The sequence below is a fragment of the Cololabis saira genome, chromosome 11, assembly GCF_033807715.1.
Source record: "Cololabis saira isolate AMF1-May2022 chromosome 11, fColSai1.1, whole genome shotgun sequence".
Lineage (NCBI taxonomy): Eukaryota > Metazoa > Chordata > Actinopteri > Beloniformes > Belonidae > Cololabis > Cololabis saira.
The window spans coordinates 42,297,826-42,325,502 of record NC_084597.1 but is presented as its reverse complement, the minus strand read 5'-3'; the positions used below and the strand labels follow the sequence as shown (position 1 = coordinate 42,325,502).

Genomic DNA, 27,677 nt, shown 5'->3' with positions numbered 1-27,677 from the left:
AGAAACAGTATGGGGCCGATCCTGACAAGAGGACCCAGATGGTAAGGGACCACTGAGCCGATCCCTCAACCTGCACAGCAGAGGTTCAATAGCCAGACTGTAGAGTTGCCCTGAGATAGGACAGCCCTGCCTTATCCCTCTCTGTACAGGAATTGGCCGATTCAGCCCTGCCCCCATCTTCACCATACACTGGGCACCATTGTAGAGCAACCCAACCCAAGCCTGAAACCCATCACCAAAACCAAAAGCCCTAAGTGCAGAAAATAAATAGGAGTGATCCACCCTATCAAACGCCTTTTCTTGGTCCAAAGAGACAATGCCGACATCCACATGATCACTTCTACAGATGTCAATAATGTCCCGAACAAGGAAAATGTTGTCCATAATGGTCCTGTCAGGTACACAGTATGCCTGGTCTGTATGAATGATCATGTCAAGGACACCTTTCAGTCTGTTCGACAAGGCTCTGGAAAGCAGCTTATAGTCAGCACAGAGGAGGGCGACTGGCCTCCAGTTTTTAAGTGAGGCCAGGTCTCCTTTTTTGGTCAGCAGGGAAAGCACTGCCCTCTGACAGGAAACAACAACAAACTATCCTGAAACACTCCAATAGGACAGCATGGAAGTCAGGTCCAAGAGTTGCCCAGAAGCGCTTGTAGAAGTCCATCGATCCCTGGTGCTCGTCCTGGCGCCATCTGATGCACCGCCACCGTCAGCTCTTCCAGCGTCAGCTCGCAGTCCAGAGCAGCTTTCTCCTCTGGGCTGAGCTGAGGAAGCCCATCCAGGAGCTCCCCACGAGTCTCCACACTGCACTGCTCTGCTGCAAAGAGGTCCACGTAGAAGTCCATTGCAAGGCTCCTCATCTCCCCCGGACTGGTGGTCACTCCGCCTCCTGGCAGCTTCAGGCAGGTCATCTGCTTTCTCTGGGCCACAAACCTCTCAAGGTTGAAAAAGAAGGAGGTTGGAGCATCCATATCCTTCAGCCGGAGGAAGCGGCATCAGACAAGAGCTCCCTTCACCCTCTCCTGCAGGAAGGAGCTCAGCTCCAACCTCTTCTCCCTCAGCAGCTGACCTGTAGTGTGATCTGAGTTCCTGTGCAACCCTTCTTCAATGGTCCTAATGTCAGCCTCAAGTTCCTGAACTGCTGCCCTGATCTTAGCAGTGGACTGAGAGGTGTACTGCTGGCAAAAAATACGGATCTGTGCCTTACCCACCTCCCACCACAACTTCAAAGAACTAAAGCAGGCCTTTTCCACTTTCCACTGCTTCCAAAAGTGTTCAAAGCTCTGACAAAACGTCTTATCTTGTAGGAGTTTATTATTGAAATGCCAGCATGATTTAACCCTTTCACCTGGCGAAATGATCAAATCTATGCTGACAAAATGATGGTCTGTGAAGCCAACTGGGATGATGTCACTGTGGGTTAATCTGGAGCTGAGACCGTGGGAGATGTAGATCCGGTCTAACCTGGCTGTACTCACTGTGTTGTTATTGACCTTCACCCATGTATATTGCCTGGTCTGTGGATGTTTAACCCTCCATGTGTCCAGCAGATCTAGTTGCGTGACTACACTATTCAGGCTCTGAGCAGACTGTAGGTGAGGCTCCTCACTCGTCCGATCAACTGTAAAATCCAGTGTGCAGTTAAAATCCCCAGCAACGATCAGCTGATCTTGCTGGTGATTCTGTATGTAGGTAGAACAGTCTCATAATTCACAAATGCACAGGACAAGTTTTACAAATGCACAGACCGATTTGCAAATGCACAGAACAATTCACACGTGCGTAGGACAAGATATACAAATGTATTTTTGATGCACACACAAATATAACCTGATTTACAAACGTCTTTTTGTCTGTGAGCTGCGCTGGATTTGCGTGTGACTTTTGAGACTCCCCTGACGTGACTCGATCCACAAATAAGTTTTTTTTAACACGAAAGGATCTGCAACCAATCAGATGTCTCCCTTTATTTCAGCCAATCATAAGAGCACACCCCACGTGGGGGACGCAGAGCAGTGGATAAAACACGACTTACTCTAAACCAATCAGATTAAAGGGGCGGATACACCTGCTGTTTGAACTGCGTTAGTGCCGTTCGCTTAGAAAAGTGATTGATTTTTGGAGTTGGTGGAGTAAAGATAAATAAACAGCAACAGGAGATAAAAGATAAATAAACAGGATGGAGAGGAGATCACTGTTCTGCTTTTCTTGTGATCTCGGTAAAGAAAACAGCGCGATCGGAGATGGTTTGTCGGGCCGTTCAACCAGAGCCGTCAGGAGAGCTCTTAGTCCTGCCGATGCAGCAACTGATGATGAGAAACAGCAGAGATATTTCTGTATGATGGCAAGGTCTACTTCAGGCTGAATCATATTTTATTAAAAAACCTTTCTGAACTATGTTGTTTTTTAGCTCATGTTAGTCATCTAGATTTTTATACTGAGTGGACATGTAGTGCTTCAGTTTGCAAAAGTATTGACACGTGGTCTTTTCATCAGAGCCGTCTGGGAGATTTGCGAGGCCCTGTGCAAAATGGCTGGGGGTGGCCCTCGCGCGCACACAATTTTTGGGTTTTTCGGGTCGCATCGGGTGTCTATATGCGCAATTTTAACTCTCCAATTAGCAAAATACTGTATACCTTCCCCTGACTCATCATCATCTGGGCTTGGCTCCACGCGGGGCCCCGCGGCTGCTTGAGACCCGGTCGGATCGGTGATTTTTGTAACAAATGTATCAAACGAGCCTTTCAGAGAGGCATTAAACTCTTCCATTTTCTTTAGTTTTTTTCTTTTTTCATTCCGTGCTGGAAATTTCCTGAATCTGTCTCGTTCTCTCGACATTGTGTGACAGTTTGTTACACACTCCACCCGTCTCGATCAGAGCACCTTGTGTCAATGCGCTTGGTCTAACGCAGTTGTATTGAACAACTTGACATCAATCCGCAAGCACATCATTGCACATATATTTATTGATATGCACAGACTAGTACACATTTAGGTCTGTAATGGAACGTGACTGTTGATATTTATAAAAAATTAAAAAAAAACGCCCATAGCGCGAGGCCCCTTGGGGCGCAAGGCCCCGTGCGGTCGCACGGTTCGCACACCCCGTGTGGCGGCCCTGCTTTTCACAACCATATATTGATAAATGATTCAATTGATCCTGATATGAGGCATGGGAATGCTATATTTTATTTTAAATTAACATTTTATTGTTAAAAGAGCAAAAGAATATCACATTTCTACCACTTTTAAACACAGGAATGTCCAAATTGTGGGAGATTTCTCTCCACTTTTGTCCCTTTTTATTGATGTCCCGATAGGCCTGCAGTCTCATCCCACAGCTCCTCACACAGACTCACAGCCAAGATCATTCTTTCTTCCATCTTGATCGTCTCTGATCTACAAGCTGCAAGTTTTTTTTCTCCCTCCAGCACCTTCTCTCCTATTGGACACCGCCGAGATGCCGTCACAGGGCGCACAGTGAAATTAAAACATTTTCAATTTGCAGCGCAGCTTGCGCCGTCTTGCGCTGTCTTGCGCCCTTGCCGCCGCGTGCGCCCTGTTGCACGCCGCCGAGCTCGGCGGCAGACCCTGCGCCCTTGTGCGGCAGCAGCACATACACAATGAATGGGAAAGCCGGCAGCGCCCGCCGCTGTGCTATGTGAAATCCGCTTTATTCCTTGTCACCTAAGCATCATAAATGGAGCAAATCCTGCTGGGGAGTCATTATGAAAGTTTCTTTGTTTCAAACCACGTGGTCAGGCATTACAGTTGATCTTAGGGCTTTCTTTGCTCAACACAGGGCCAGGGACGGACTGGGACTAAAAAACGGCCTTGGACACCGACTAGGCCCGGCCCAAAGCAATCGGCGCACGGAAACTCAACAACAAGAACAACAACAATAACGCCTGGCATGAGTGTTACAATACTTAATTGTGGCTCATAATACTATACCATCCAAATTATAGCAATAGCACTGATGTTGACTAGATGTTGTGTTAAGAGCATAGTATTCTAGTTTAACTTGAATACTCTCACATAGAAATGAAGGTCTCACTGCAGTTCCTCTGGTTGAACTAATACAAAACAGGTATCTGAAATATACAACACTGTATGAGATATGATAAATCACGATGTAAAGAGGCTGTAAATATACAGTTTAACTTGAATACTCTCACATAGAAATGAAGGTCTCACTGCAGTTCCTCTGGTTGAACTAATACAAAACAGGTATCTGAAATATACAACACTGTATGAGATATGATAAATCACGATGTAAAGAGGCTGTAAATATACAGTTTAACTTGAATACTCACATAGAAATGAAGGTTGAATACTAACCTAAAAAAACAAACCAGCAATGCCATTTTTCTCAATGTTTGGGGATAGGGAGTTTCTTCAACAGGTCACTTTTTTCTCCAACTCTGTATATGACCAAGTCATTGTCAAGGATGTCTTTCTCTGTGGTCATAAGCATGAATGCTTCGAAGTGTTCTTGTGACTGTGTGCTCCCCCCTCACAAAAGAAAAATAGAGAAACATATTTTCTCATCAACAAAACATGTTGTTTTATTGTCTGTTATTGTCTGTTTTATGTCTGAAAGATGGTTCAAATGTTATTTTGTTGTCTGAAAAATGGTTCAAATGTTATTTTATTGTCTGAAAAATGGTTCAAATGTGATTTTATTGTCTGAAAAATGGTTCAAATGTTATTTTATTGTCTGAAAAATGGTTCAAATGTGATTTTATTGTCTGAAAAATGGTTCAAATGTTATTTTATTGTCTGAGAAATGGTTCAAATATGTTATTTTGTTACTTGAAAATTTTAAAATATGTTTTGTTGATGAGAAAATATGTTTCTCTATTTTTCTTATTTTTGTGAGGGGGGATATATATTGTTTTTCGGCACTACCTTGTTCTCTATAGCTGATATAACATGAATTACTCCTATGTGGGATCAATAAAGTTTATTTTTGCCATCTGAGAAAATGTTATATATTATATGTGGTGCCTAACTGTTTCCCAAGTATATTAGTGTGTGTGTGAATGAATAAATGAGACGTAAAAGGTAAATTTCTTTGTAGAAAGGCGCTTTATGAAAATAAGTCAATTTACTTGTATTAGTTTACAGCGCAGTCTTGAACATCCAATATGGCGGCGACGTTGACGTATCAGCAGCAGCTCCGTAGACTACTACTTCTTCTTCTTCTCCTGGCACGGCCGCGACAGCATCCAACTTAAAGATGCATTGCCGCTGGCCGTTCTGGAGTACCGGCCGTTTTGTGATTCAATAAACATAATAATAGCATCACTCATTTTGGTCAGTCAATCTCGGCACATGGCTTTGGAAACTTACATTTGTGGATCTGCACTCGTCGCGTCTCTTTCAAACAGCAGGTTCCTCAATTGTTTGTTCTATCAATATTCATTGATCTTTTGTGGTGTCTCAGACTCTGTCAGGTTGGTGAACGGGTTTCAGGTTGGTGAACGGGTGAACACCACTCTGTGTTCGGGAAGACTGGAGGTGAAGTCTAACCAAAGCTGGTCCTCGGTGTGTGAAGATGACTTTGACCTCCAGGATGCAGAGGTGGTCTGCAGGGAGCTGAGCTGTGGGGCTCCTTTAGTTCTCCAGGGAGGGCTCTATGGAGAAGTGGAGGATCCAGTGTGGACCAGAGAGTTCCAGTGTAGAGGTGATGAGTCTGCTCTCCTGGACTGTGGAAGCTCCGGCTCAGTTAGAAACAACTGCTCAACTGGAGGAGCTGTTGAACTCACTTGCTCAGGTAGAAGAGGAGCTGCTGCTTTGACCTGCTTCTTTTCTGATGACTGTTTCACTGATCACTCTCTGCTCTGTGTTCAGATCCTCTCAGGTTGGTGGGAGGAGCCAGTCGCTGTGCAGGCACAGTAGAGTTTAAACTGGGAGAGGACTGGAAACAAGTGTCTGGCTATATTTGGAACCTGAGGAGAGCAGCTGTCATATGTGAACATCTGGACTGTGGTGCTATTCTGTCTATGCAAACAATCGATGTAGCAAATTCAGAAGCCTGGTTGATTTCTGAGGACTTTGTTCGGTCTGGATTTTATCTGAAAGAGCATGCGTTCTCTGCTGATGCTTCCAACAAATTATTGGATGTCACCTGCTCAGGTAAGCCCACCTGTGACATAATTAGGGCCCGAACTGACAGTGCGAAGGCCCTATTGTATCTGTAGGGTTTTTCCTTCTTTTTCTTTCTTTCTTTCTTTCTTTCTTTCTTTCTTTCTTTCTTTCTGTTAAAAGATGACAGGGCAGCCACTTCCTGAGGATACTCAGGGGGGGTCGACTGTCCTGGAACGGATGTCCCATTGTCTTTAAAGGTTAACTAAGGTTTAGTTGGACGCATCTGTTTCAAGACCCCCATGAAGTTCCTGGTTTTGTCCAGGAAGGCATTTGACCTATGTGACCCATTGCTTCTAAAACGTATCACTTGCATACCAAAGATTAGTTCCTCTTTAACGGAAAATGTCACATGTGTGACCTTTTAACCTCCATGTCTGCTACCTCCGTATGTGTTTTCTTCTAATTGTCCATTGTCTACCTTATATGGTAATTTTCCTGTCAAATTCTCAATAAAAAGCTCATGCCGAAGAGGAGCCGGCAAGCACTGATCAGCAGCATTCACAAGAGAGCCACGTTGCTCTGAAGCTCTGACTTTGCTTCCCTTTCTGCAGAAAGCGCCTTAAAAATCTTTCTAACAGTCTCTGTGTCTTTCCTCGTTATGAATTTATGTAATGTTGATTTAGTGACCCAACATTTGGTGCCGAAACCCGGGACCTCATAGATCTGTGACGTTGGAATGGCGTAGGATCAACAGGCCATCTAAAACTCTCGACAGCCGTTCCGACTTCAGGGACGGGGCCAAGTTGATCCTGCGCTGGTCCAGGAGTCCAGTGACAGGTCCCCCGAGCCAGGAAAGGCACCTGAGACTGGTGAGAGACCTCTTCTTACTTAATATACCTGGGGTATTGAGTATTTTTGTGTAAAATACGAGTGAAATTCTGTGTATACTAACCAGGGGGTTAGCGAAAAAGGTGTTTTGGCGGCGGGCCGGGGGCCCATTTTTGAAGTCAGGGGACTTTAAAAAAATACTAGCCTAGAGCAGTGCATAAGACCACGCCCACTCGGTCGAGGACCGGCTTTAAGGTCAGGGGACTTTAAAGTACAGAATAACGAGAGGAGGTTTCTTAGGAATGTTTTTTAATGGTTTTTGTTTAATGTTTGTCTCGTCTAATGTTCTTGTCTAATGTTTATGATGGAAACTGTCTATGTTCAATGTTGAGGGTTTCCACAATTGTGAAGCGAAATTTCAATTGTTCACTAGAAAAGATCAGCGTTAAAACCAAACTGTCGAAAAGAGAAACTTATCAGCTAAAAGAAACTTGAGCAAAAAGCAAAAATGACTGGCTAAAATAGCAGACGCGTGGTTAAGCTGAAACGTATGCCTAAATAATTTCTAAAAGATGCTTAGTTGATGGGAGACGTCCCTAAACTCTAGGTGAGAAAAAGATGGTGACAAAGTCTTGTGAAATTAATATAGGAAACTTAAATTATTCGAAAATCAACTAATTTATGGCTAAAAGAAAGTTGTGAACCTGTAAAAGAATGGCATAAAGAGATGTGATTTGATGGGAGATTGGAAAGTGGAGAAAAAGGCTGCTGCTGCTGCTGCTGCAGCAGGGCCAAAGGTCATGGTGTGTGTGTGTGTGTGTGTGTGTGTGTGTGTGTGTGTGTGTGTGTGTGTGTGTGTGTGTGTGTGTGTGTGTGTTGGTATTCCTATCTTTATGGGGACATTGATCTGTTTACACAGTCACGCCATGGGGACCTCCAACCTCATGGGGACCAAAATGCAGGTCCCCGCGAGACAATGCCTCTTAAATGAATGCTGGAGCCATTCTGAAGGTGCCTGTGAAGTTTTAAGCTTCGGCCCATAAGTCATGTTTTTCAGTCGGGAAACACACACACAGATTTCTCACTATCGCCCCCTATCGGCCCCCATGAAGTATTGCAGCCAGTTGATTCACACACATTCTTCCATATATGGTAAGTTCCGCCCCCTTCCTGGTCCCCATAAAGAATGTTAAAAGCATTCATAGTGTTATTAACACTAATATACACTAATTAACACTAACATGTATTAAATATGTATATATATATATATATATGTGTGTGTGTGTATATATATATATATATATATATATATATATATATATAGATAGATAGATAGATAGATAGATAGATAGATAGATAGATAGATAGATAGATAGATAGATAGATAGATAGATAGATAGATAGATAGATAGATAGATAGATATATATATATATTATATATATATATATATATATATATATATATATATATATATACTAATTGTCTGATATATGGTGAAATGAAGAAAGGTACTATGAGTGAGAGGCCTGTGGTCCTTTATGTAGTTGATGATTTACTGGAATGTGTAGGTGAAATGGAAAGGATGAGAAATATTCTTGTGACTTTGGTGAACAGAACACCGGGGTCAAATGTGGAATTATTTAATAATACTTAGGAAGTAAATAAACTATGATACTATCTCATAAGGGTCAAATGGAATGGAGTGTCCAATCTCCAATAACACCAGTACAGTCTCCAATAACACCAGATAAGTCTCCAAACACCAGTATAGGCTCCAATAACACCAGTACAGTCTCAAATAACACCAGTACAGTCTCCAATAACACCACTACAGTCTCCAATAACACCAGTACAGTCTCCAATAACACCAGATAAGTCTCCAATAACACCAGGACAGTCTCCAATAACACCAGGACAGTCTCCAATAACACCAGTACAGTCTCCACTAACACCAGTACAGTCTCCAAACACCAGTACAGTCTCCAATAACACCAGTACAGTCTCCAATAACACCAGTACAGTCTCCACTAACACCAGTACAGTCTCCAAAGACCAGTACAGTCTCCAATAACACCAGTACAGTCTCCAATAACACCAGTACAGTCTCCAAACACCAGTATAGGCTCCAATAACACCAGTACAGTCTCCACTAACACCAGATAAGTCTCCACTAACACCAGGACAGTCTCCACTAACACCAGTACAGTCTCCAAACACCAGTACAGTCTCCAGTAACACCAGTACAGTCTCCAATAACACCAGTACAGTCTCCAATAACACCAGTACAGTCTCCAATAACACCAGTACAGTCTCCAAACACCAGTACAGTCTCCAATAACACCAGTACAGTCTCCAATAACACCAGTACAGTCTCCAAACACCAGTACAGTCTCCAATAACACCAGTACAGTCTCCAATAACACCACTACAGTCTCAAATAACACCAGAAACAAGCATACGCATTCCAGTTCACGCCTAGAGATCCTGGCGCTAACCCCTGGCGAGCTGTGCTTGACTGGAGAAAATTGAGCTAATAGTGGCTAACATATGGACGTAACTCCGATAAGAGGGGACGCGCCGAGCTCTGTGCACCGCCGGAGGATGTCATGTACCCAGAAACGACGGCGGCGTTTGGTCCTCTGTATTTCGGACTTCCAGAGCAGTACAGTGCAGTGATCGTTGTGATTTCAGCCATGAGAGAAGAAGCATGTTGTTGTTAGGGGATTAGGGGAAGCTTCGCTCGCTCGCTGCTCTCTTCCCTGCAGCTTCTCACTGTGGGCTGCGCATCCATGTTTGAGGGGGCGTGGACTTAGACAGATCACTGATGTGAGGGGGAGGAGGGGGGTGGAACTTAGATGAGGTGCTACTTTCAAATCTTGCTAGCTCTCCAACATTACATACTATAGCTTTAAAGCCTGCAAATATATTCAGACGCCCAAAACGATGTCCTACCAGTAATCCAGTCTGCTCTGCTATGGTGTTTCGTTAGCACCACCTGTGACACGTGACTTGTGTTTTCTGATGAATAAAAGATGCAATATGTTGTTGTTTTGATAATAATAATAAGACAATGATATATAGAGTAGATATTAATGGTGATAATAATAATAATAATAGAGCAAATGTCTGAGAAATGAATGTAGCCTACCTATTATGCAGACACACATAATAATAATGATAATGATAAAGACCCTAGAAACTAAAGTCTCTAGTGTTGAGTGTGAAATATGGCATGTTGCTTCAGCCTGCAATAAAACGGTTGTCAATTGAATTCATAATACTTTCTCATCTCCTAATTTTTATACTCAATATACAATGTAAATGGTGTGTAAGAAGAATGATTACATATTTAAATGCTGCTACACAATAAATAGGATATATATATATATATATATATATATATATATATATATATATATATATATATATATATATATATATATATATATATATATATATATATATATATGAAACCCAGTAGAAAATTGGGACTGGTAATATTATTGTTTCTTTGAAAATGTTTATTTTATTTATTAACTCTCATTTGGTTATTATTCTGTAATTATATTTATTTAGCACACACTCAGTCTTATTTGTGAGTGAAAGTAATTCCACCCTATTCTCGCGAGAGTTCCACCTATTCTCGTGAGAGTTAGAGCGAGAGAAATGCGGGCAGAACAGCTGAGTCAACGAGCAGATGAGAAATAGAGAATAGAGAAGAAAGTCACAATCTATTAAACAAATAGCGGTTGTTAACTCACGTAGGAGCACAGAAGAACTCTGGAAACTATACCTACAGGAAGCGGAGCAGTGTTTGAAGACCTGTGAGTTGTTTTCGGCAGAGACTGGTGAGTTACCTGAGCGAGCTAGCTCGCGCTAGCTAGCGAATGCTAACAGCAGTAGCCACATAGTGCATGAAATGGCGGAGAACTTGTAAAAAACATGAACGTGACTTACGGCTACTTTTCACTGTGTGTGTTAAGAGCTAAAGCTATTATTTTGCTCGGATTATCTATTAGCTATTTATTTTGCTGCTCTGTGTGTGTATTTTCTGTTTTATTCTGAGATGCACTGTTATGAGGTGTGTGTTAAAGCCTGCTAAAGAAGTTAATTCATAACAAGGCAGATACTCTGAAGTCTTGAATGTATTATTTTAATGTGTGTTAAAGGTGCATTTTGTTATTTTCAGCTCATTTCATACATAACGTGTGCAATGGTTAAAAAGAGTGTTGAAATTAATTTTATTTCATCTGGTAAACGGATAAAATACCATAATTCATGGTAAAGGCTTAGAAATAATTCATGTTGATTTAAATGTGTGAAAAATTTATGAAAATACTTACCTTGAGAAAAAAAGAGAACTGTACAGTTAAAAAGATAATTCATCTAAGCATTACTGTGTCATTTTTTATGATGTTTCTGTTTTGCATGGGTATTTGTAAATAATTACGTATTACTAATAGGTGTAACCCTGTCAAGCTTCCCGGAGCCTCCAGCCAAGGTTCCTCCAAGGGGTGTTTCCAGGTATGCTAAATGACATGTTTGTGCCTTTTTTAATACAGTTGAGTAACTTGCCTAATACACTGCGATCAGGGCTCTAAATTAACTTTTTTCATCACTAGTCAAAATGGCTAGTAGATCAATATCAACAATTTGGTGTTTTCTTTCCTCTGAAGTCTGGTGTTTTGGCATGTACTAAAGTTTAAAGATCCTTGAACATGTATTTTTATCTACTTGAGTTTTATATGGTGGGCACATTAAGGTCTTAATTTCTCCATTGTTTTCTTTATACATCATTGCAGATGACATTGTGTGCCCTGGATATTCATCCTATAAAGACGTCCCATCCTCTTGCCGTGTCTGAGAAACAGATGGAAGCAGCTTCGTGTCCACAGGACAGTCCTCAACAGGTACATTCACCTTTATCACTTGTTGTTTACTGCAACAGCCTCTCTTAGGTTTAAGTAACTAAATAAAGCAAATGGGCTCATTGTGCAGTTAATTTATTGTCGATCAGATCTACTAACAGTTAAATCTAATGCTACAATGTCACAATGTCATTTAGCAGACGCTTTTATCCAAAGCGACGTACATTTTAGAGTTATACATTCACATTCACACACCAATGGCACAGCCTTTGGGAGTAATTTTGGGTTAAGTGTCTTGCCCAAGGACACATCGACATGGAGAAGCCAAGAATCAAACCACTGATCTTCCGATTGGTGGACGACTGCTCTACCTCCAGACCACAGTCGCACTAAATAAAGCAAATGGGGTCATTGTGAGGGTAATCTATTGTCGATCAGATCTACTAACAGTTAAATCTAATGCCTCAATGAGGCAAAAGATAAAAGCACTTTTAAGATGGATCTGAACCTGTCTGGGCATTTTCTTTTGGCCTAAATATCAGTGTAATCCAACACATTTACGATGTCCCCACAATGTACTTATGATACTATTAGTGTTAAATAACATCCAGAGATGCTTAGTCCCCGTGAAGGATGATAACATGGTGTGTATTAAAGTCCCCATGAAGCTTGTTGTATTGAAGATGTGTTAAAGCAAACACAGGTTTACTCATTAGTCTGAAATATTACAATTTGGTGTTTTCTTTCCTGTGAAGTCTGGTGTTTTGGCATGTACTAAAGTTTAAAGATCCTTGAACATGTATTTTTATCTACTTGAGTTTTATATGGTGGGCACATTAAGGTCTTAATTTTTCCATTGTTTTCTTTATACATCATTGCAGATGACATTGTGTGCCCTGGATATTCATCCTATAAAGACGTCCCATCCTCTTGCCGTGTCTGAGAAACAGATGGAAGCAGCTTCGTGTCCACAGGACAGTCCTCAACAGGTACATTCACCTTTATCACTTGTTGTTTACTGCAACAGCCTCTCTTAGGTTTAAGTAACTAAATAAAGCAAATGGGCTCATTGTGCAGTTAATTTATTGTCGATCAGATCTACTAACAGTCAAATCTAATGCTACAATGTTACAGTGTCATTAAGCAGACGCTTTAGTCCAAAGCGACGTACATTTTAGAGTTATACATTCACATTCACACACCAATGGCACAGCCTTTGGGAGTAATTTTGGGTTAAGTGTCTTGCCCAAGGACACATCGACATGGAGAAGCCAAGAATCAAACCACTGATCTTCCTATTGGTGGACGACTGCTCTACCTCCAGACCACAGTCGCACTAAATAAAGCAAATGGGGTCATTGTGAGGGTAATCTATTGTCGATCAGATCTACTAACAGTTAAATCTAATGCCTCAATGAGGCAAAAGATAAAAGCTCTTTTAAGATGGATCTGAACCTGTCTGGACATTTTCTTTTGGCCTAAATATCAGTGTAATCCAACACATTTACGATGTCCCCACAATGTACTTATGATACTATTAGTGTTAAATAACATCCAGAGATGCTTAGTCCCCGTGAAGGATGATAACATGGTGTGTATCAAAGTCCCCATGAAGCTTGTTGTATTGAAGATGTGTTAAAGCAAACACAGGTTTACTCATTAGTCTGAAATATTACAATTTTCTTTCTGTTTTCTTTCCTCTGAAGTCTGGTGTTTTGGCATGTACTAAAGTTTAAACAATCCTTGAACATGTATTTTTATCTACTTGAGTTTTATATGGTGGGCACATTAAGGTCTTAATTTCTCCATTGTTTTCTTTATACATCATTGCAGATGACATTGTGTGCCCTGGATATTCATCCTGTAAAGACGTCCCATCCTCTTGCCGTGTCTGAGAAACAGATGGAAGCAGCTTCGTGTCCACAGGACAGTCCTCAACAGGTACATTCACCTTTATCACTTGTTGTTTACTGCAACAGCCTCTCTTAGGTTTAAGTAACTAAATAAAGCAAATGGGCTCATTGTGCAGTTAATTTATTGTCGATCAGATCTACTAACAGTTAAATCTAATGCTACAATGTCACAATGTCATTTAGCAGACGCTTTTATCCAAAGCGACGTACATTTTAGAGTTATACATTCACATTCACACACCAATGGCACAGCCTTTGGGAGTAATTTTGGGTTAAGTGTCTTGCCCAAGGACACATCGACATGGAGAAGCCAAGAATCAAACCACTGATCTTCCGATTGGTGGACGACTGCTCTACCTCCAGACCACAGTCGCACTAAATAAAGCAAATGGGGTCATTGTGAGGGTAATCTATTGTCGATCAGATCTACTAACAGTTAAATCTAATGCCTCAATGAGGCAAAAGATAAAAGCACTTTTAAGATGGATCTGAACCTGTCTGGGCATTTTCTTTTGGCCTAAATATCAGTGTAATCCAACACATTTACGATGTCCCCACAATGTACTTATGATACTATTAGTGTTAAATAACATCCAGAGATGCTTAGTCCCCGTGAAGGATGATAACATGGTGTGTATTAAAGTCCCCATGAAGCTTGTTGTATTGAAGATGTGTTAAAGCAAACACAGGTTTACTCATTAGTCTGAAATATTACAATTTGGTGTTTTCTTTCCTGTGAAGTCTGGTGTTTTGGCATGTACTAAAGTTTAAAGATCCTTGAACATGTATTTTTATCTACTTGAGTTTTATATGGTGGGCACATTAAGGTCTTAATTTTTCCATTGTTTTCTTTATACATCATTGCAGATGACATTGTGTGCCCTGGATATTCATCCTATAAAGACGTCCCATCCTCTTGCCGTGTCTGAGAAACAGATGGAAGCAGCTTCGTGTCCACAGGACAGTCCTCAACAGGTACATTCACCTTTATCACTTGTTGTTTACTGCAACAGCCTCTCTTAGGTTTAAGTAACTAAATAAAGCAAATGGGCTCATTGTGCAGTTAATTTATTGTCGATCAGATCTACTAACAGTTAAATCTAATGCTACAATGTCACAATGTCATTTAGCAGACGCTTTTATCCAAAGCGACGTACATTTTAGAGTTATACATTCACATTCACACACCAATGGCACAGCCTTTGGGAGTAATTTTGGGCTAAGTGTCTTGCCCAAGGACACATCGACATGGAGAAGCCAAGAATCAAACCACTGATCTTCCGATTGGTGGACGACTGCTCTACCTCCAGACCACAGTCGCACTAAATAAATCAAATGGGGTCATTGTGAGGGTAATCTATTGTCGATCAGATCTACTAAGAGTTAAATCTAATGCCTCAATGAGGCAAAAGATAAAAGCACTTTTAAGATGGATCTGAACCTGTCTGGGCATTTTCTTTTGGCCTAAATATCAGTGTAATCCAACACATTTACGATGTCCCCACAATGTACTTATGATACTATTAGTGTTAAATAACATCCAGAGATGCTTAGTCCCCGTGAAGGATGATAACATGGTGTGTATTAAAGTCCCCATGAAGCTTGTTGTATTGAAGATGTGTTAAAGCAAACACAGGTTTACTCATTAGTCTGAAATATTACAATTTTCTTTCTGTTTTCTTTCCTCTGAAGTCTGGTGTTTTGGCATGTACTAAAGTTTAAACAATCCTTGAACATGTATTTTTATCTACTTGAGTTTTATATGGTGGGCACATTAAGGTCTTAATTTCTCCATTGTTTTCTTTATACATCATTGCAGATGACATTGTGTGCCCTGGATATTCATCCTATAAAGACGTCCCATCCTCTTGCCGTGTCTGAGAAACAGATGGAAGCAGCTTTGTGTCCACAGGACAGTCCTCAACAGGTACATTCACCTTTATCACTTGTTGTTTACTGCAACAGCCTCTCTTAGGTTTAAGTAACTAAATAAAGCATATGGGCTCATTGTGCAGTTAATTTATTGTCGATCAGATCTACTAACAGTTAAATCTAATGCTACAATGTCACAATGTCATTTAGCAGACGCTTTTATCCAAAGCGACGTACATTTTAGAGTTATACATTCACATTCACACACCAATGGCACAGCCTTTGGGAGTAATTTTGGGTTAAGTGTCTTGCCCAAGGACACATCGACATGGAGAAGCCAAGAATCAAACCACTGATCTTCCGATTGGTGGACGACTGCTCTACCTCCAGACCACAGTCGCACTAAATAAAGCAAATGGGGTCATTGTGAGGGTAATCTATTGTCGATCAGATCTACTAACAGTTAAATCTAATGCCTCAATGAGGCAAAAGATAAAAGCTCTTTTAAGATGGATCTGAACCTGTCTGGGCATTTTCTTTTGGCCTAAATATCACTGTAATCCAACACATTTACGATGTCCCCACAATGTACTTATGATACTATTAGTGTTAAATAACATCCAGAGATGCTTAGTCCCCGTGAAGGATGATAACATGGTGTGTATTAAAGTCCCCATGAAGCTTGTTGTATTGAAGATGTGTTAAAGCAAACACAGGTTTACTCATTAGTCTGAAATATTGCAATTTGGTGTTTTCTTTCCTCTGAAGTCTGGTGTTTTGGCATGTACTAAAGTTTAAAGATCCTTGAACATGTATTTTTATCTACTTGAGTTTTATATGGTGGGCACATTAAGGTCTTAATTTTTCCATTGTTTTCTTTATACATCATTGCAGATGACATTGTGTGCCCTGGATATTCATCCTATAAAGACGTCCCATCCTCTTGCCGTGTCTGAGAAACAGATGGAAGCAGCTTCGTGTCCACAGGACAGTCCTCAACAGGTACATTCACCTTTATCACTTGTTGTTTACTGCAACAGCCTCTCCTAAGTTAGTTTTAAGTAACTAAATAAAGCAAATGGGGTCATTGTGCAGTTAATTTATTGTCGATCAGATCTACTAACAGTTAAATCTAATGCTACAATGTTACAGTGTCATTAAGCAGACGCTTTAGTCCAAAGCGACGTACATTTTAGAGTTATACATTCACATTCACACACCAATGGCACAGCCTTTGGGAGTAATTTTGGGTTAAGTGTCTTGCCCAAGGACACATCGACATGGAGAAGCCAAGAATCAAACCACTGATCTTCCTATTGGTGGACGACTGCTCTACCTCCAGACCACAGTCGCACTAAATAAAGCAAATGGGGTCATTGTGAGGGTAATCTATTGTCGATCAGATCTACTAACAGTTAAATCTAATGCCTCAATGAGGCAAAAGATAAAAGCTCTTTTAAGATGGATCTGAACCTGTCTGGACATTTTCTTTTGGCCTAAATATCAGTGTAATCCAACACATTTACGATGTCCCCACAATGTACTTATGATACTATTAGTGTTAAATAACATCCAGAGATGCTTAGTCCCCGTGAAGGATGATAACATGGTGTGTATTAAAGTCCCCATGAAGCTTGTTGTATTGAAGATGTGTTAAAGCAAACACAGGTTTACTCATTAGTCTGAAATATTGCAATTTGGTGTATTCTTTCCTGTGAAGTCTGGTGTTTTGGCATGTACTAAAGTTTAAAGATCCTTGAACATGTATTTTTATCTACTTGAGTTTTATATGGTGGGCACATTAAGGTCTTAATTTTTCCATTGTTTTCTTTATACATCATTGCAGATGACATTGTGTGCCCTGGATATTCATCCTATAAAGACGTCCCATCCTATTGCCGTGTCTGAGAAACAGATGGAAGCAGCTTCGTGTCCACAGGACAGTCCTCAACAGGTACATTCACCTTTATCACTTGTTGTTTACTGCAACAGCCTCTCCTAAGTTAGTTTTAAGTAACTAAATAAAGCAAATGGGGTCATTGTGCAGTTAATTTATTGTCGATCAGATCTACTAACAGTTAAATCTAATGCTACAATGTTACAGTGTCATTAAGCAGACGCTTTAGTCCAAAGCGACGTACATTTTAGAGTTATACATTCACATTCACACACCAATGGCACAGCCTTTGGGAGTAATTTTGGGTTAAGTGTCTTGCCCAAGGACACATCGACATGGAGAAGCCAAGAATCAAACCACTGATCTTCCTATTGGTGGACGACTGCTCTACCTCCAGACCACAGTCGCACTAAATAAAGCAAATGGGGTCATTGTGAGGGTAATCTATTGTCGATCAGATCTACTAACAGTTAAATCTAATGCCTCAATGAGGCAAAAGATAAAAGCACTTTTAAGATGGATCTGAACCTGTCTGGGCATTTTCTTTTGGCCTAAATATCAGTGTAATCCAACACATTTACGATGTCCCCACAATGTACTTATGATACTATTAGTGTTAAATAACATCCAGAGATGCTTAGTCCCCGTGAAGGATGATAACATGGTGTGTATTAAAGTCCCCATGAAGCTTGTTGTATTGAAGATGTGTTAAAGCAAACGCAGGTTTACTCATTACTCTGAAATATTACAATTTTCTTTCTGTTTTCTTTCCTCTGAAGTCTGGTGTTTTGGCATGTACTAAAGTTTAAAGATCCTTGAACATGTATTTTTATCTACTTGATCTATCTTCATCCTTACATTGTCTTTACCTAACAAATCATTGCAGATGACATTGTGTGCCACGGATACTCATCCTGCAAAGAACTCCCATCTTGCTGTCATGTCTGAGAAACAGATGGAAGAAGCTTCATGTCCACAGGACACACCAGGTACATTCACCTTCATCACTTGATGTTTACTTTTACAGCCTGTTTACGTTTGGTTTTATCAACTAAATAAAGCAAATAAGCTAATTGTAGGCGTAATGTATTGTCAATCAGGTCTACTAACAGTTAAGTCTAATGCCTCAATGAAGCAGAAGATAAGGGGATGTTTAAGATGGATGTGAACCTGTCTGGATATTTTCCATTGGCCCAATGATCACTGTAATCTGGCACACTTACGATGTCCCCACAGTGCACTTTTTATGTTACTATTAGTGTTAAATATGATCCAGACATGCTTTGTCCCCATAAAGGATGATAACATGGTGTGTAAAGATGTCCCCATTAAGCCTGTTGTATTGAAGATGTGTGAAAGCAAACACAGGTTGACTTATTAGTCTGAAATATTACAGTACAATTTGGTGATTTGTTTTCCTCTGAACCACTGAATCCACTAACAGACCAGCATTCTGGGAGCGGAGTTCTCTGGTAGGACAGTAGGAAATGATGAGGTCTTTCAAATAAAGTACATTATTTCAAAAACCAAAGCACTTTTGAGGGTCTTCCCTCTGGCCTAGAATGACATCTGATCACCAGTTGTGACTTTGTAGGTTTATGTCAGCTGTAAACCGATGGACTGAGTGCTGAAAACTGTGATCAAATCACTGAGAACAGATGCCTTTGATCAGCCTCATAATTTCACTTGTACTGATGCAGGACTTGGAACTGTAGCTTCTCCCTTATACTGTTACTAAAACCTTTATTTTTGTCTCCCTACTTACAGGTAGAGAGCCACAGAAACCAAGACCCTGGCAGTCAGCAGAAATCAGGGCAGTAGAGAGACAAATGATTAAGTTCATTCGGTCTGCTACAGTACCAACAAAGGCAGATTGTGAGAAATGTTTAAGAGCTGAAGCTGAAAGTCTCTGTAACCGAAACTGTCAGAATTTGAAATTCTATGTGTACAATAGAATCACAGCATTAAAAAGGACAATGCACTCTAAATAGCATAGTTAACATCCACCCAGTTCCAGCCTTGTGGGAGTTTTTTTTGTTATATGTTCTGTTAATGGTCTTCTCTTCAAAATTTCACTTTGACCTTGTTACCTTTTAAAAAAGTTGGGTGGGGTGGTATTATGTGCTGACTGAGTAGTAGAAAAGTAATCATGGTATCAGGATCCTGCATGATTCTAGGTGCTGCTACAGTAGATGTGAAACTCGACATTATGTGTTGGGGTTTAACTCCAATTTTGTAATAGGGTTTCATCTCATCCCAAGTGCAACATGTTGGAGAATTTACTATTATTTGCCATTTAAATATAATATAAGGTCCCCACTAGTCAAATATAAATCTGTGTGAAGTATGCAAATTTATGCAAATGTATGCAAATGTTGTCCCCAGTAAACAGGTTAACTCGTTTGACAGGAAGTCCCCATATATCATGAATACAACACATCAAAAACAAAATATCAACTTTTCAAAGATTTAAAGGTGTGTTTAGGCTCAACAACCAATGGCTACTTTACCTAATTTTTTTCACACTTGTAGAACCTCTAGAAAGGGTGGTCCCCATAAGTGATGATCGCAAACTTGGTCCCCATCAACCATGAAAACAAGTATGTGTGTGTGTGTGTGTGTGTGTGTGTGTGTGTGTGTGTGTGTGTGTGTGTGTGTGTGTGTGTGTGTGTGTGTGTGTGTGTAAGCCTGAGCAGTATGTGTGTGTGAAAGCGTGCTCCAGCATGGGTGCGGCGTTTACGAGGAGCTGCATGGGATGAGACTTGGTGAATCCTGAGAGAGAGTGATCTTCTCATTTTGGAGACTAGATGTCCATGAGTTGAGTGTTGAATTTCTTCCCTGTTGAAGTTTTTGTTAAAATGGTACAAATAACTGTATTTGGGTCTGTGTCTGCAAGGGTGACTTTTTGTCTGCTGGAAAACCAAGGGCCATGGTTCTCCACCGGGAAAGGGTGGCGTGCCTTCTCCGGGTGGGTGGAGAAGTCCTGCCTCAGGTGGAGGAGTTCAAGTATCTCGGGGTCTTGTTCACGAGTGAGGGAACGATGGAGCGTGAGATTGACAGACGGATCGGTGCAGCGTCCGCAGTAATGCGGTCGATGTACCGGACCGTCGTGGTGAAGAGGGAGCTGAGTCGAAAGGCGAAGCTCTCGATTTACCGGTCAATCTACGCCCCTACCCCCACCTATGGTCATGAACTTTGGGTAGTGACCGAAAGGACAAGATCGCGGATACAAGCGGCCGAGATGAGTTTCCTCCGCAGGGTGGCTGGACGCTCCCTTAGAGATGAGTTTCCTCCGCAGGGTGGCTGGACGCTCCCTTAGAGATGAGTTTCCTCCACAGGGTGGCTGGACGCTCCCTTAGAGATAGGGTGAGGAGTTCGGTCACCCGGGAGGAGCTCGGAGTCGAGCCGCTGCTCCTTCACATTGAGAGGAGTCAGCTGAGGTGGCTTGGGCATCTGTACCGGATCCTCCTGGACGCCTCCCTAGGGAGGAGTTCCAGGCATGTCCCACCGGGAGGAGACCCCGAGGAAGACCCAGGACACGCTGGAGAGACTATGTCTCTCGGCTGGCCTGTGAACGCCTCGGACTCCCCCCCGGAAGAGCTGGAGGAAGTGTCTGGGGTGAGGGAAGTCTGGGCATCCCTGCTGAGACTGCTGCCCCTGCGACCCGGGAACGGATAAGCGGCGGACGATGGATGGATGGATGGATGGATGGAAAACCAAGGGCTGGTTCTGGGCTAGAGCCAGACTTAGCGCCAGTTCTTTGGTTTTCCACAGTCTAAGCACCGGCTCCTGGCTCTCAAAACTGGTGCTAGACAAGAACCAACTCTTTGCTGGTCTAGAGGAAAGAACCAGGTTACGTCGGGGGCTACATGCTTACGTCAGGGGCTGGGGGCGGGGCTGGGGGCAGTGTTACTGAACAACCAAAGCAGAGTAAACACGGAAGAGCGCCATTTTTAAACAACGGAGCGTTGAAGACGGCGGTTAACTTAACAGACTTTTAAAATCTAACATTAAAATGGATGTAAAGCGGAAGCAGCAGCATCAACTTGCTGGATCGGAAACTTTTGCTGTCCAAGAAAGGCTTGAGAAGCCAGCAGCAACACTTGCAGCACAGCGTAGTCCTTCATCTTTGTTGTGGTGACTGAATTTGGCGCTAGTTGTACCGGGAAATGGTGATGTACACAGACGTATACAGTAACCTAATGACGTGGCTCTCTGGCTAGCTGCTGGCCAGCACCAGCTTGTGGAAAAGCAAACGGTTCTCAACCGGTTCTTACTTAGAACCAACCGCGAACCGGCTCTAGCACCAGCACTAGCACCAGCCCTGGAACAAGCTTGGTGGAAAGGGGGTATGTGAAGAAGGGTTGCTTGAGTTCCTTGTTGCTTAGAGCACACCAGTGTAGTCACTTAGCTCATTACAGAAGCCCATGAAAAGAGAGATGATTTATGTGTGCTATGGTTAAACTTGGCCAATACTTACGATCCATCCCACACAGACTAGTTGAACTTGCACTAAACCACCACCGTGTCCGTAGTGAGATCAAGGACCCGATCCTGGATTATTACAACCACATCAAGTTGATGGTCACTTCTGATTCGTAAACATCAGACTAGCATTGGCTTGAAAAAGGGATGATAACAAGTTGTAACAACTTTGTCATCATCTTTGCTCTGGAAATGAACATAGTGGGCAAGTCAGCTGAGATGGAATGCAGAGGCCTTCTAACTAGATCTGTTATGCACCAGCTGCGAGAAGAGCATTCATGGATGACTGCATTGTTACAACATCAGTCCCAGGGGTAAGATGAATCTTGCAAGGCCTTGAGAAGCTTGTCACTTGGGCAAAGATGAACTTATTGCCGACTAATTCAAGACCCATGGTGCTAAGAAATAGGGAAGTGGTTGACAAATTCCACTTCTCTTTGCCTGTTATGTTAATCCTCTGAATCACTGAGCAGCAGTATCGCACGTGAGGAATCTCTTTAATGCTTCTCTGAAAGACACTGCTGTCATTCAGAAGTCCAACAAATAGCTGGTAGGGCTCACCAAGGTCGACAAGTCAGGCCTCTCAGGTAGATTTGAGGCCTGGATCTAGCAGCAATCTATCCAGTAATGTCATACAGCTCTCATTCAGTGGTCTCAGCTCTGCAAATATTTCGGCGGGTTCGGCTGAAGGAGCTGAGAGCGGTGTAGCCTTAAAACACCCGCGCAGAGTTTCTTCAGCTTCCTGTGACCACCTCATCAAAGTCCTTGTGGTCACAGGTTGCCTCTGGGTGATGGGTTTGTAGGTGGAGGAGATAAAGATCAAATTATGTTCCACTTTGCCAAAAGCAGGTTGTGCAGAGGAGCTGTGTGCATCTCTGATGTTTTAATAAAACAAAACGAACAATTAGTGTTTTCTGATTGAACATTTGAAAAATTGTTCAAACACTGGAAATGTGTCAGAGAGAGATGTGGTTGAAATCACCAGTGACGGCTAGAAATGGGTTGTTGTGTCTGATGACATCACTCGCACCGGTACCAGTGGAATGCAAACTGCTGCTACAATAACACTGGTGAACTCTCTCAGTTGTTAAAAGAATGGAAACTCACACGTAACAGTTCAATATCCAGCTGTACAAATGTTGTTTCTGTTAGGTTCCTAAATCATCACAACATAAATTAATAACTTAGGAAAGACACAGAGACTTGTGGAATGATTTTTTAGGCACTCCTGCAGGAGGGGGAGAGCTTACTGACAGAGGCAGAACCTCCTGACAGCAAATGCTTCCCAAAGACCCTCCCCTTGCAGGAAGCTATTTATTGGTAAAACTGACAGGAAACATGACTATATTTGGAAAAGCGACTGTCAATGTATAGATAATGGACAATGAACAGATGGAGAACAGACATGGTATCAGATGATAGTTAAAGAGGTCACACCTATGACTTTTCAGTTAATAAGCAACTTATCTTGTGGTGTGCAGAGCAACAGACATCCTTTTAAGAAACCTCAAATGGTCAAGGGGTCAAATGCCTCCCGGAACTAAAACAGAAACTCTGAACAGATGTGTCCAAAGACACAATGGGTCAGCTTTTCCCAGGACAGCTGATCCCCCCCCGAGTATCTCCAAGGAAGTGGCTTCCCTGTCATCTGTTAGAGCATGTGATGGGGGTCTTGAAACAGATGCACCTAAAGACAATGGTTCATTGACTAACCAGGAAGTCAACAGGCCAACCTTCAGTTTTAACCTCCTGCGTATGTCAAAGCATGTCCTGAGGATAAACAGGCAGTTTTCTAATTCTGATTCTGATTCTTCATATCGTTTCATAAGGACAAACCTGTTCCAAACTTTGATTAATCTCACAGTTTCAGAGTATCATGTCCTGGATTACACCATCTGTTGGTGACAAGCACCTAAATTCCACCACCCTTGATTTTTTTCCTCTGCTCGTATACCCTGAAAGCTGGGCTCTCACACTGTAGTTGGAGATATGCCCCTGCATCCACATGAGACTGAATTAATGGGGATGATTAATGGGGAAAATTGAAAAGCCAGTGATATTAATGAAGAGAATACATTGAGAAAAAAGTAAAAGAAAGTTAGCAACAATCAAAGAGCTACTGCAACAAGCTGACACCATGAGCAATGCTGTTCTAGAAACATAATTGCCAGAACATCTCTTTACACAGACGTAAATCCCCTTTGTGGTTGCAAAACAACTAATTTATGCTCAAACTCACAGTGCACTCGGAAGAGCAAATGGAAGAAGCCAATGTAAGGAAACATGCAAAGTACCAGCAGCTAGTGATCAAGTGCTGATAAGGAACCCATCCGCTATTGGCGCTTTTATACTAGTACCTACTCAGCGCGATTCCACTCGTCACGCCTCGTCTCGACTCCACTCGCCTTGTCCTCGTTTGTTTTTAGACACCCAGATGAGAAGTAGGAGGTTGGAGTGAAGCTGCTGTAATGTATTTGATTGTGTGATCTAAAGGAGGAAGACAACAACACTAAAGATGTAGAACCTGCTGCTTGGTCTGTGGCTTGTGTTCGATATCAATTAAAAAAAGAGTGAAAGAAGCTTCAAGCGGCTTGTTTGTTTGTCTCGGTGCTGCTGAAAAGTCAGCTGGAGCCGTGAGCAGCTATGAAGAGACAGAGCTCCTGGTAGATCTGGTCATTCCTTATCGCCCGTCTAGATCCCTTTTTAATTCTCTCCTCAGCACCAGGTTTATGAACATCTGCACCTCAGAGTTGGATCACCAAACAGACGTTTGCGCTGCCATTGCCTGTTGAATAAAATGAAGAAGCCGCGAGCCGCTCTTGCGCTGATTCCCGCTTCCTGATTCAAATGTCTGACGGCTCCCCGGCCAATCGGTGGCCTGTATTGTGTTGACGTCAAATGCAGCCGACTCATCACGCTTAGAACCTCGGCAGAATAGATACAGAAAAAGTATCTACTCAGCACGCCTCCACCCGCCTCCACCCGTAGTGTAAAAGCGCAAAATGGGGGCGTTGTGAATCGAGTCGCGCTGAGTAAGTACTAGTGTAAAAGCGCCATATGAGTGGTGGGTGTAGAGGATTTTCAGGATGGTCAAAGCTTTACTCTCAAAAAATGTTGTGGAATAAAATATATATTAACAAATGAAATGAGGATGTTGAGAAACAAGAGGAATGTCTTGGAATTATTATGCAAAGAAAAAAAGTCAAAGCAAAAGCAAGAATCACTGCTTCTATAAAACAGAATTGTCCAAATTTGACTAACCTTTCTGATGTATGTTTGTAATAAATGTAGACTTGATGCTGAAAATTCTCCCATCAGAGCTGTTAGAAAAATCTGTTCTGGTCTTCATGGTGAACTCACTTTGGAGTAGTGTTGAAGGTTGAATCAATGAATTCTTGTGTGTTGAAATGTTGTTTTTTTGGTGTCAAATATCTTGGTTTGATCTTCTCTTATGTTTCAGAATTTATTCACATGTTGATATGAATGATCCTAACCCGCATGAATGTTTTTAAATGTTCAGTATCACCAATATTGGTCCGTCAATCTCGGCACTCCCTTTGGAAACTCAGTATTTGCTCCACGCATCACATTTGTGGATCTGCACTCGTCATGTCTCTTTCAAACAGCAGGTTCCTGAATTGTTCGTTCAATCAATATTCATTGATCTTTTGTGGTGTCTCAGACTCTGTCAGGTTGGTGAACGGGACCGATCTGTGTTCGGGAAGACTGGAGGTGAAGTCTAGCCAGATCTGGTCCTCGGTGTGTGAAGATGACTTTGACCTCCAGGATGCAGAGGTGGTCTGCAGGGAGCTGAGCTGTGGGGCTCCTTTAGTTCTCCAGGGAGGGCTCTATGGAGAAGAGAAGGATCCAGTGTGGACCAGAGAGTTCCAGTGTAGAGGTGATGAGTCTGCTCTCCTGGACTGTGGACGCTCCGGCTCAGTTAGAAACACTTGCTCCCCTGGAAGAGCTCTTGGACTCACTTGCTCAGGTAGAAGAGGAGCTTCAACTTTGATCTGCTTCTTTTTTGATGACTGTTTTACCGACCACTCTCTGCTCTGTGTTCAGAACCTGTCAGGTTGGTGGGAGGAGCCAGTCGCTGTGCCGGTACACTGGAGATGAAACATCTTGGAGACTGGAAACTAGTGTACGGTTCTGAGTGGACCCTGAAGGAAGCAGCTGTCATATGTGAACATCTGGACTGTGGTTCTGCTGTTTATATTGGCGAGAGAAAGATGTCTTCACATTTTTCTGTCTGGGACGTGAGAGGTGACTGTATTCATTATGATGATAATGATCTAAGGGACTGTCCAGAACCAGATGACTCTAATATCATACTGAACATCACCTGCTCAGGTAAGCCCACCAGTGACATCAATGATGATTATGGCAGTAATGAGTAATGTACCAGGTGGACACATACTAACCCGGAGACTGCTGGAGCAACCAGCTTTAAAGGACTTCCTATTTCATTGTTATTCTTATGAACTTCATTTAATTTGCTAATATACTTCAATTTTTACATTTCAGATTTGAAACACATTCTGATACACAGTTTTTAAGGGGTCATTTAGTGCTACTAAGGAGAGGAAAAGAAATAGTGGAAATAGTGTTTCCAACAGGTGAAGACAGCAGGCTATTCTAAATATGTTTTGGTACAAAAGTAGTTTGAAGGCAAAATGTTTCAAATTGTAATTTTGCTTGTAGAGCTGGTTTGAAAATATGTAAAATATGAAAACCATTAAGCCTTTTTAGATTAGATCACACTATTTTCGCTGAATGATGAACATGTTTTTAATGTGCATTGGGTAAAATAAATGCAAGGCATGTTATTTGCCACCTTGCGTCACCTTAATGCGCCGTCACCTTAATGTTTTTAGCTGCATTTTCATCTGTTTCTGTTGCGCCGCCACCTGTTTAGCTGTGTTTTCATCTGTTTCTGGGTGCGCCGTCACCTTTAATGTTTAGTTGTGTTTTCATCTGTGTTTCTGATGCGCTGACACCTTAATGTTTATGTTTGCATCTGTGTGGAGGTGCGCAAAATAATGTCACCATATCTGTAGTGCGCCGTGCGCACGTTATCCAATTTGTCACTGCAAAGTTTTGTTTGAGGAAAAAAGATCTTTGAAATACTTATTGAACAGCCAACCAACCTATCCTGGTTGTGAGAGTGAGAGCCTGAAATTAGCCGTATAGAGCAGTGGAGGACTGTTTCTGTGCCTACTACAAAATTGAATCCTGGCGGCGCCACTGTCCTAATGATTTATAAAGCATAGGACAGCGGTGGATGCTAATAATCTCCAAAATTATTGATATTGGAATACGTTTTATCACACAATAGCTTAAAGTGAACAGCTGCTGACAAAAACACGAGCTCTTGACAGCAAACGCTCTCCTCCTCTGTTTGCATTGAGACGCAGTTGCTGCACAGACACCAGAGATTCTGTCGCACTCTCGCCTCATCCTGTCTTTTTTGGTCTTCATTTGGCTCGTTTTGAGATATGTTTTCAGTGTTGTCCTCCTCCTTGACCTTGTGCTCGGGTTCAAATTGAAACGGCTGAACAGATGACATTTTTATCCTCTGGATTATCTCGTTGAACAGTCACAACAGTGTTCGGGGGCCAGCAGGAGCCACCGTGTGACGTCACTACCCAGAATTAGTTAGTTAAATTATATTTTCAAATTTTATAAAAACGAAGACATAAAAAAGGTTTTTTATATCA

General features: G+C 41.9%; 1 protein-coding gene across 3 annotated transcripts in view; it reads left to right on the top strand.

Annotated features, from left to right (window-relative positions):
• Nucleotides 1-27,677, top strand: part of LOC133454780 (antigen WC1.1-like) — a 67,600-nt gene that overhangs the window by 25,923 nt on the left and 14,000 nt on the right. For all 3 annotated transcript variants that reach the window (XM_061733504.1, XM_061733502.1, XM_061733503.1), the window contains 4 exons: nt 5,450-5,779; nt 5,857-6,141; nt 25,640-25,945; nt 26,023-26,310. In XM_061733504.1, the coding sequence (XP_061589488.1) occupies nt 5,450-5,779; nt 5,857-6,141; nt 25,640-25,945; nt 26,023-26,310 (1,209 nt within the window). The remainder of the gene's footprint in view (nt 1-5,449; nt 5,780-5,856; nt 6,142-25,639; nt 25,946-26,022; nt 26,311-27,677) is intronic.